Below are 10,568 nucleotides of genomic sequence, written 5' to 3'. Positions count from 1 at the left end.
CCCACCGCGGTGGGAGAGGGGCAGCCTAGAGAAGTTGGCAGCTGGCCTGGGGTGGGGAGGAGGAAGGGGCCCCGCGTTCCCCGAACAGCGGCGCCGGCTGCACCAGCACGTAGTTCACTCTTGCAAGCACAGGACGCGGTGGGCACGTCACCCACGTTGCCAGGTTAACCACCAGCCCGGAGCCAGCGCGGCTCCGGCTGACCTAGGCTCACCGGCAGCGCGATCCCCTCCGGGTCCCCGGCCGCCCGGGACCAGTCGGGGAAGCAGCCGGTCCTTCCTGCGGGAGGGGCCCCGCCCCACCCGTGACCTCGCTCCCAGCTGGGCCGCAGGGAGGCCCGGAGCTCAGCAGAGGTAGCATGGAGGGGGCGAGCGGCCTGCGTCTCGAGGCGCGGCCACCTAGGAACCCTGCAGCGGCGGGGTGCACGGGGAGTTGTTCCGCCCACAGGCCAGGCCCGCAGCCCCGCGCCCAGCCGAAGCGGACACGCCTCCTCGCCGTGCAAACGTCGCTCTGGAAGGGAAGAGAGAAGCGGAGGCGAGCCCCGCCGAGGCGCACCCATCCCTGGCGCCCCTCACGGGTGGGGTGGAGGGACAAAGGGGCGCCCTCCCGAGCGCTCGCTTCCACTCCGGGGTTCGAGGCTGTCACCGTACAGAAGACCCGGCAGGAAAATGTCCCGCGGGTTCCCCGCTGCTAGGGGGGTAGGGTGGGGTGGGGAGCGGTCCCCTCACAGCCACGCCCCGGCCCACCGCCCTCGGACGTCCTGCGTCAGCGTGCCCGGCTCCCGGCTCAAATTTCCGCTCCTCCTCCCGCCGGCCAAGAGGGCACGCCCATTGGCGCGCGCAGGCCCCAGGGCCCGGTCGGCCTCCCTCGCCGCCTGGATTGGTCCGACCGCCTACCCACGAACCTACGGCGTCCGCCCCTGTCCTAGGCCACGCCCCCTCCTCAGACGCGGGCGCGCGACCGCTCTATCCTGACGAGGCGCGCTCTGGGATCCCCGCCCCCTCCGCGCGCGCAGTTCCCCGCGGCCGCCGCCGCCTGTAACCTGCGCCGCCAGGATGTGGCTGGGGGCTGACGTCGGGTCCAGATGTGGCCCCGGCCCCGCCCACCCCCGGGGCCGGGCCGCCCACACCGACCCGCGGCGCGCACGGCGGCTGTCCCGCCTGCCACAATGCGCGGCGAGGCTGCGGCCGCAACTTGGCGAGGTAGTCTCTAACGTCGCTGCTCGGCATCCCTAGGACAGGCCGCCCCTGACGCCGCGCGGGGACCCCACTGGCCCGCGCCCCCCATGCGCTCACTCTTTGGTGCCCGGCCGGGCGGGCGCCGCGCGGACGCGGAGCCGCGCGGGTGACGGCAGAGGCGGCTGCGCGCCCAGCCCAGCCCGCGGAGAGGGCGCGCCGCGCCCCCGCCCCCCGCCCGCTCTCGGGAGGCCGTGGGTGCGGATGCGCCTCTGACGACTCGCAGCCACCAGCAGTGCCGCCGGCCCGCCGGCCGGAGCCCGCAGCATGGCAGCCGCCGCCTATGTGGACCACTTCGCCGCCGAGTGCCTCGTGTCCATGTCGAGCCGCGCGGTCGTGCACGGGCCGCGGGAGGGGCCGGAGCCCGGACCCGAGGGCGCGGCCGCCGCTGTCGCCGCCACGCTGCCCCGCGTCGAGGAGCGCCGCGACGGCAAGGACAGTGCCTCGCTCTTCGTGGTGGCGCGGATCTTGGCGGACCTCAACCAGCAAGCGCCGGCGCCCGCCCCGGCGGAGCGCAGAGAGGGCGCCGCGGCCCGGAAGGCGAGGACCCCCTGCCGCCTGCCGCCTGCGCCGCCACCCGCCCCCGAGCCCACCTCCCCCGGCGGCGAAGGTGCGGCGGCCGCGCCCCTCAGCCCCGCGTGGAGCGAGCCCGAGGCCGAGCTCGAGGCGGGGCTGGAGCCGGAGCGGGAGCCAGGGCCCGCGGGGAGCGGCGAACCCGGCCTCAGACAAAGGGGCCGGCGGGGCCGAAGTCGCGCCGACCTGGAGTCCCCGCAAAGAAAGCACAAGTGCCACTACGCGGGCTGCGAGAAAGTTTACGGGAAATCCTCGCACCTCAAGGCGCACCTGAGAACTCACACAGGTCAGTAGGGCCGCCCGGGCGCCCCGAGCGCGGACGGGGACAGCGCAGGCCACCGGGCCACGCCCCCGGAGCTGCCGGCGGGGCGCGAGGGGCGGTCGGGCCGGGAACGGTCGGGGCCTCGCCCCTTCCCCCGCCACACGGTCCTGCGGTCGGCCCCGCGCGCCGAGCGAGGCGGGTCTGGGAGCTGGGAGCCGGCGCCCGCCCGGCGACCGCGCCCCCGCCGGGCACGCCCCCTCCCCGGGCACTCTCGGGCGGGGCCGCGGGGGCGGATGTCGTCATCTGGGCTGCGGGCGTAGGCCCCGCGGGGGCCGGGGGGCGGCGCGGGCAGGTGCGGGCGAGCTGGGTGGGGGCCTCGCGTGCTGCTCGGGGAGATGGGCGGCGGGGGCGCCCCGGGGCGCGGGGGAGGGGTGCCCTCGCCCCGGCCCCTCCCCTGCCGGCCCCTCCCCCGCCGGCCTAGCGCGCGCTCGGGAGGGGAGGGACCCGCCCGGCCCGGCCCGGGCGAGCGGCGGGCGAAGTTCACGCGGGGACAGGGCTCCCTCCAGCCACTCGGCACATTCTTCGCTCTCCTCTTCCTGTAATTTTTCCAGCGCTCTAAGGTTTAATTTGTCGAAACCAGAGCCAGCAGCGGCCGACGCGGGTGGCGGTCCGGGTTCTCGGCCGGAGGCTCTTTGTGGGAGCCCCGCCCATCCGGCCAGCGGGGGCGCGCCCGACCCTAGGGGGCTCCTCGGCCTGGGGGCGCTTTCACTCACCTAGTCCACAGCCTATTCCTCCGCGCCCCCTTCTCCTCCGCCCTGCTCTCACCTGCGGGGTGCCGGATGCGTGCGGGCGGCACCTGCACGGGGGCGGTCGGTCTCAGAGGACCATCGCCTGACCCCCAACCCCCGGGCAGCCGTCCCCTTCGCGCGGGCCCGGGACCTCGTCTTGGTTGTTTTTCGTTTTCTTAAACACAAAGGTGGGATGCAACCTTTCTCACCCAGTTTGGTTTTAAAGAATTGTGTGTTTTTTCTGGGTAACTCTTCTGTTACACTTAATTCTTCCACATTTGGAGCAGGTTAAAAACCCGTATAAATACAGTTACCTTGATACCAACGATTTAGACTTCACATTTATAAAACAGTACAGAAACTGGTTACAAGACTGGCTTAAAAACTGCAGTCCTCAAGACCCTGGAGCTGAAAGACCCCCTTCTCCTGGTATATTTAGAACTGAGCTGTCCCGAGGTATGCAGGTGTCAAAGCCAGCGGATTTCAGACAAACCTTTACCTCGGAGGCTGCCCACGCGGTTTTCGTCCCTTGCTGTGGGCGCCCCAAATCACGTGGCTGGTGGTGGGGTCGAGGGTGAAGGCGGGGCCATTTCTATTCATTTTGAGTCAGAATTAAGGATGTGTGGACCGAGATAGGGGGTGGGGTTAGTGTAGGGATGTTGGTTCAGCTTGGGAACGTTACTGCAAGGGTGGGTGTGGCCGTGGAGGAGGGGCCAAACTAGGTTGAGATCCTGGAGCACCCAGATTACCGGGGCGGGGGCAGTGCGTGGGGCGTGGCTCGAGGACCGACTTGGGGGGCGAGGCCGACACTGGACCGGTCATTTAAGGATTGGAAACTTCGTAGCCTGTTTGACTGTGGCCTTCCAGCGGGCTAGCGGGGTTCGAGAATTGCGGAGGGGCAGGCTGAGGGGCGGGGCTCGCTGTCATGGGCGGGGCAGGCTTGGACGGGGGCCGGAGCTGGAGGATAGCTGGTGGGTTGCCTTGCTCCCTGATTCAGGCTCTAGTGTCTCTGATGGGGTCCCTTGGCTAGAGGATTGGGCAGAGGCGTTGGGAACCCGGGCCTCCCCAGGTGGGGTGGAACCCAGTCTCTCTGGGGTGCTTTGAAACCCTAAGCAGGCAGAAGAGGATGGACCCCACACTGGCTGCAGTGTGCTGGGTTTAAGAGCAGGGAGGTGGCCTTGCCCTCCAGGTGAGCCCTACCTCCAGAGCAGATGTAGACCTCCAAGTCAGGAGTGTACGGGGTTCCTTTGGGGCCCTTGGAAATGTAGATTTCCAGGTCCCAGATATTGACCTTGCGCCGAAGTTTTAGTGGTGCCCCAGGTGAATCTGATTATGAACCAAGAAAACCTGCCTCTGGAGGGTGTCTGGTTCAGCCTCAGGTGGAGAGCACCTCTAGGGAGCTGGAAAGCCTGTGCCCAGGTGTGCAGAACATAATTAGCTGGTGTTCATAGAGGAGACAGGGGTAGCCCACAGGCCACATTGGGTGACCGAGAGGCCAGGCTACCCTGGGAAGACCTGAGCAGCAGACCTTGGTTCTGAGGTAGCTGTGGTTTGGTTTGTGGACTTCCAGCAGCTTTCTGGGGGGTCCCTGCCGGCAGTGGTTCGGGTCATGCCAGGCCTTCTACTCCAATAGGAACTGCCACCACCACCACCCCACCCACCCATAGCGATTTCATGGCGGGGGGTGAATATCAAAACCCCTTTAGCCAAGAAGGCAGTTTACAGCTTGCTCTGTCTAGCCTTGTGGCCAAGGACGGGTCCCCAGACCTCCCTGCAGCTTGGTGATGTCTCCCCTGACCACTTGGAAGATCTGTGGGAAATGAGGCTGTGAGTTTGAGAACCCTTTGGGAAGTACAAGGCTCAGCCTTGACTCTGGGGAGACCAGGCCTTCCCTGACTCTGCTGTGATCTCCCACCCCCACTCCCTGCCTGACTGAATGCAAAAGAGCTGCTTGTCCTGGTTAGTTGTGTGCCAGTCTCCTGGGGACTGATTACCCTGTCACATTTAGGTAATTGTTGATGTTATAAGCAAACACGTGATGAAACAAAGACACTAACGTTTTTGCAACTCAACCCACTTTTTTTTTTTTTAAAGCCACTTATTTGGCTCGTCAGAACTTCCCAGGCCAGATCTGGGAATTTGCTAAGTCTTGCCTTGGGGAGTAGCAAGACCAGGAACGTATTTTCTTGGAGGCTGAAGGGCTTTGATGTGAACATTCAGGACTTTCAGAAGGAAAGGCCTAGGGCCCTTTGAGGGCCGATCTTTCCCCTGAGCCAGCCAGGCCCTTCACCTGGAGATTCCTGCTTGTTGTCTGGAGTGGTGGGGCTTGGCAGGCCCCCAGCAGAATGGTCACTCAGCCTTTCTTGGCAGAGATGCCTTGAATACATTCCTACCTATTTGTTCCCACAAAGAATTGTTTTCAGAATGCCTCTGTGCCCTGCTTTCCCTGCAGCACCGGGAGCTAAAACATCCACTCGCTAGCTGCCTGGGCTGGGTCCGTATCAGCAGCTCTGGGGGCCTGGCTGGAAAGGGGGACACTGTGCTGTGCACGGCTCCTCCCTCCTGCAGACCTCGACGGAGACACATCCCTGGTCACCTGGCCCTCTTTGGGGTGGGGGTGGGAGTAGAGTAAGATTGCATTCTCTCAGCCATTTCCTGTAATAATTTGGGTGGGGTTAGTTGGAAGTTTATCTTGAGCCACTAAACAAGGGATTTGATCATGAATGAGATTATTGGGGCAGGATATTTAGGTTCCCTCCCCCAACACAAACTCTGGCTGTAGAGCCTGGTTTTCAACCACACTGCTCTCCTGGCCCCGTCGCAGCTGCGTCGGACCGGCAGCCTGTCGAGTGGAGGGTGAGCGGCTGGGGTCTCTTTTTACCCAGGGCGAAGCCAGGCTGGCAGAGAGCCAGCACTTTGTTCAGGATACATGCAGGCTGGCAGTTCCCGTCCCTGCTCGCATGGTCCCGGGCTGCCAGCCGGCCTGGTTGTGAAATTCTTCAAACAGCGCAGAAGCGAGTAGACAGAACGTGTCAGCCTTGCCCTCCTCTGGCTAACCACTATCACCGCATGTTGGTGTGTCCCTTTCCAGAATCTTTTAATGGATTTGCATTATGCGTGCATGTGCGTCCACACAGACATTTGAAAAATACACATGCAGGATCGTAGCGAATACATTCTACCACAGGCTTTTGTTGTGTGCTTGTTTAATGAGGCCCCTTCGTTCTTTTTCCTGGCTGCGTGGTATTCCGGGGGGGGGGGCGTGAGGCTGTGCCAGACATAACTGGTGAGCCTCTCACCCGTTGGAAGGATAGCTGCGTTGCCTTTCCCGTTTTTCATTGTTCCGTGCCTGCAGCAGTGGGCTCTGGTGTGGGTCTTGGTGCGGAGGGGCTGGCATTTCTGTAAGATTGAGCCCTGGCAGGGTTACTGACCGTGGTGTAGACAGCAGTTCAGTGCACTGTGGAGTTACTATGTTGACTTAAAAGACACATTATGTTTTTAGAGGAAATAGATGGAGGTCTTGGTCTCCCCAGTACTGAGGTTCCTGCTGTGTTGCTGCCTTTTTTTTTTTTAAACTTCTCCCAGTTCTCCTTTTGCACATGTGCGATCATCATATTGAGAACATTTAAAACAACACTAACGAAACCACCATTACTCTCTCACGCCTCATGACCTCCCACTGTCTTTACTTGGTTTACGCTGTGGCCCGGCCCGGGTGAGGGCTCAGCCCCTGTTGCATTTAGGTGTGCCCACCCCACCCCCCACCCCTATGCCTCTTGGCTTGTTGGCCCTGGGCACGAGGCTGGTGTGATGCCATTTGAAACTCTCCCTTCTCTGGCTAAAAGAGGGCTGGAGCCCCTCCCGTGTGAACAAGCTGATAGCACTACACTTCACTTAACCACAGGTCCTGTGGGGGGGCTTTGGATGTGGAACACCAACAGAGGTGGCATCCTGCCCCTTCAGAGTCGGTGCTCTGAAGCCCACTCACTGAACTGAGCTGCGACAGCCCAGGCACGGTTAGGACCTGTTTGCTCTGACCTTCCTCCGAGTCCAGTTGGTGGTTGGGTTCCTAGACGTAGCAAATCAAAAGGGGAAGGGGGAGATACGTTGATAGCGGCTACAAGCAAGGAAGGAAGGAAACCAAGTTATTCATATGTATACATCTGTATATGCATGTGTACTTAAATATATAACTCAAGAAAACCCAACAAAACCAAACAGCACTGGAACAAAGGTGGGGCTGTTAGTGGAGGGGCACGTTGTCCTGCCCAGTAGTCCCTGAGGCCTGTGTTCTGTTATAATCGGCATTTTATAACAGTGATCGTGAGGTATCAGGGCACTGTTAAAGTGTGTCTGGTTTGTGCTTTAAGAAGCAGTTAAACCAATTTTTGAAATGAAAACTTCTAGAATGACATACTCCGCTCTCACAGTTGTATCTAATGCTTGTAGACTGCTTGCTAGGGGCTGCATGGTTCTGTTTGCATTCGTCTCCAGTAAGCTGTTTCATCTTCCCAAGGACCCTGTGAAATAGGCACAGTCTTCAAATAAGGATGCCAAGGCTCAGATGGGTTAAGGAATCTGCCCAGGGTCACACAGCAAATGAGGGGGAAGCTGAGGTTTGTGCCTGGGCAGCCACACTGCTGAGTTCGGGTATACCCGCTGTGTCTGACTGCGACTCCTGTCTGGACCTGTGTTCTGGGGCATGACAGGTGGACTGTACCTCGTGGTATTAGAAGCCTGCATGTCCCCAGCACACTGCTCCCCCGCCCCACAGATTCCCATTCTGAAATACAGTGAACACTCAGACGTTCTTCTAGACTCATCAGTTAAACATTTTGTCACCCTCTTTTTATCCTTTTTTTCCTTCCTCCTTTTTTTCCTCTAAGTACTGTATTTTGTCCCTTCCCTGTCTCTCCTCTTTCTTTAAATAGTACGTATTATGTAATGTGCAGTCCATATTCAGTCTCCCTAATGATTCCCAAAATGTCCCTTATAGGATGCAGGATCCAGTTAATCACACATGGCGTTTAGTTGGCCTGTCTCTTTAGTTTCCTGTTGTCTGGAGTAGTCCCCTATCTTATGGCCTTTTGTTGCATTGGCATTTAGGGATCCGGACCAGTTGTCTTGTAGAATATCCCGCAGTCTGGATTTGTCCAGTTGCTTCCCCCTGATTAGGTGCAGCCTAAACAGATTTTGGTCAAAAACATGACCCAGGTAACATTGGGCACTTCCATGCACCACCATGGGAGCATATGATGTCAGGTTGCCCGGTTGCTGGATCACGTCTGTGGTTAAGGCAGCGTCTGCCAGGTCTCTTCACTATGAAGGGACATTCTTCTCTCGATAATAAATAACCAGTAGGGTGACACTTTGAGACTGGGTTTTTGGAGGGTTAGGGTGCTGCTGGGCCTATGTGTATAGCCAGGTGCCTGGCCGGTGCAGGGGCGGTGTCTGGTCACCTTTATTCAGCCCCCTTCGATCTGGTCCACCTGGTAGGTTTCTGCTGCTTCTTCCAACTTCATTGGACAAGCACTGGGATTTCTGGGTCCTGTTGTTGGGAGTCCTTTTAAAGTCAAAGGATAGCTCAGCCAAGTCTTAGGTGCTCCCTTTCCAGATAAACAACACGCCCTAATTTTACTTTGAGTGAAAATGTTTTACTTTGAGTGATAATGGTATTTATAGCCTTTTTTTTTTAGTTAGCCCACCAGCACCCTGGCTCTGTGGCCACAGGTGACCCATCCCCGAGGCCTGAGTAGGGCCTGCAGCCAGTGATACCCTCAAGGTCCTGGTGGGTCTCTGCATGCTTTCCAGAAAAAAACAAATATTGATCTAAGTCCACACACCTGAGTCTGTTTTACTTCCCTTTCATTAGCCCCAAGTGGGACTATTTTCTTGAGAAGTCAGCTTCCCATCAAAATGGAATTGAACTTTGGAGTGTTCTCTCCGGCTTGGCAGTTTCGAAGCAGCTACTGTGGTGGGACTGGGGTGGGAGGGTAGTGGGGGTTTGGGACCCTGAGCTCAGAAGGCCTTGGCCCCTGCTCTCAGTCAATATAATGGAGACTTGAATGCTAACTTTTTACTTTGTTGGCAATGATTTGACACTAGGCACTTGATGTAAGACAAATCCTCACCCAACCAAAAGCTCTGCCGTTTGGCTACACACACGCACACACACTCTCTCTCTCTCTCCTTGATTCTGGTTCATTGATTCAGTTTGATCTTAGGGTCTCCCTAAACCCCAGATTCCAGCATCTGTGGATCAGCTGTATGCAAGTCAGGCTTCTTGGAGGCATGGAGTTCCCTCAGCTGAAAGTAGGCCGTGGTAAAGAGACGGATCGGCTGCCTTGCCAACCCCCTTGCCCCTCTCAGTGCCCTAGCACTGAGTGCCTTCTGCCCAGCTCCAGTCCCCCTCCTGCCCCAGGGCCTGGGCGTCGTCACTGTTTGCTGTTGGGTGTTGTGTGCAGGGTGGGAGCAAGTAGCCTTGACCAGTCCATAGTTTTAACTAACATCATTCTGGACAAACAGAACAGAGGGTACAGGTGTTTTTTGGGGGAGGTAACGTTGAGCGGGGGGTCCTGTTTATTGTTCTCCATTTTTGAAGTTCATCACACAAAAACACTTGCTAACCAGGAACTTGGCCACACTCCGTGGCGATTAGCCAGTCTGTCCCAAGGTGACCTGCTTGGGAGAGCGCTGAGGCTTGATGCCTCAGATTAAATGTCCCTGCTCTGCTGCCACAGGGGCGTGGCCTTCCCTGCATGGGTGGGTGACCCATGGTACCTGAGCACAGGGTACAAGCTCGTCTCCTTGGAGCTAGAGTCCAGGGTACATCATGAAAGAGCTTTGCAAGCAATGGGGGCTCAAATTAAAAATCACTTGCCAGGGAGCACGTGGCTTGGTGCCTGCACCAAGGGCTCCCAGGAGCTTCTGGAGGTGGGGTTCTGGCACCTGCCTGTCTCCTGCGAACAGTGACCAATTGGAAGGAAGCTTGGGAATGGGGAGAAGATGAAGTGGGCTCAGAGGAGCTCAGGAGCCTTCTGGCCTCCCACCCAGGACCACCATAGAGACATAGAGGGACATCAGCAAGGTGATGGCCAGGCAGCTTGGCCCGTGGTCAAGGTCCCAAGTTGGGGCCTCCTGACGCTCTTGCCTTAAGTAGACCTGAGCTCATTCTCCTCACGTATGTGTAGGATCTATGATATAGGCAGGAATTTCCACCCCTGTAAACTCCTTCTCTGAGCTTTTTTACTTGTCTTTAACTCTTTTTAATGGTATACATGTTCACACACAGAGGATCAAGGGAACTTGGTTTGGGGCTAGAGGTAGAAGTTAGTTAATGGTAGATCAAGAATAGAGGTTTTTGCACGGAAGTATTGGGAAAGAGAGGAAACAGAAGAGGCATTCGTGAGCTTCGAGCTCCGCCCTTTGAGGGGGCGGCGCCAGGCTTCTAGGTCTGTCCTTGGTGCCCAGTGATGTTTTGCCTGGGCTATCAGCTGGGCTGGTTGTTCAAAACCGTGTCTGGGATCAGGGGAAGGGTCTGGAAACTGGTGTTGGCACTATGAGTGCACCTCAGACATCTTACCAGTAACAAACTCCAACATATTTTCATTGAAAGAGAAATAATAAATGTGAGCTAATTATAAAGTTGCCATTGTAACCAGTGCTGGACAGTCCAGCTCCTTAGCAGTCTCTCTGTTGTCTTAGTTAACACT

The 10,568-nt window shown here is 58.5% G+C and overlaps 1 protein-coding gene across 1 annotated transcript in view; it reads left to right on the top strand.

The window, feature by feature from the left end:
- The first annotated feature begins 1,041 nt into the window (after positions 1 to 1,041).
- Positions 1,042 to 10,568, top strand: part of KLF13 (Kruppel like factor 13) — a 44,966-nt gene continuing 35,439 nt past the window's right edge. The window contains exon 1 of the mRNA XM_035023961.1: positions 1,042 to 2,092. Coding sequence (XP_034879852.1) covers positions 1,501 to 2,092 — 592 coding nt within the window. The 5' untranslated portion in view covers positions 1,042 to 1,500. The remainder of the gene's footprint in view (positions 2,093 to 10,568) is intronic.

The sequence above is a fragment of the Mirounga leonina genome, unplaced genomic scaffold (genome assembly GCF_011800145.1).
Source record: "Mirounga leonina isolate KUSES-001 unplaced genomic scaffold, KU_Mleo_1.0 Mir_178, whole genome shotgun sequence".
Lineage (NCBI taxonomy): Eukaryota > Metazoa > Chordata > Mammalia > Carnivora > Phocidae > Mirounga > Mirounga leonina.
The sequence above is the reverse complement of the archived record's forward strand: the minus strand, read 5'-3'. Positions and strand labels throughout refer to the sequence as shown.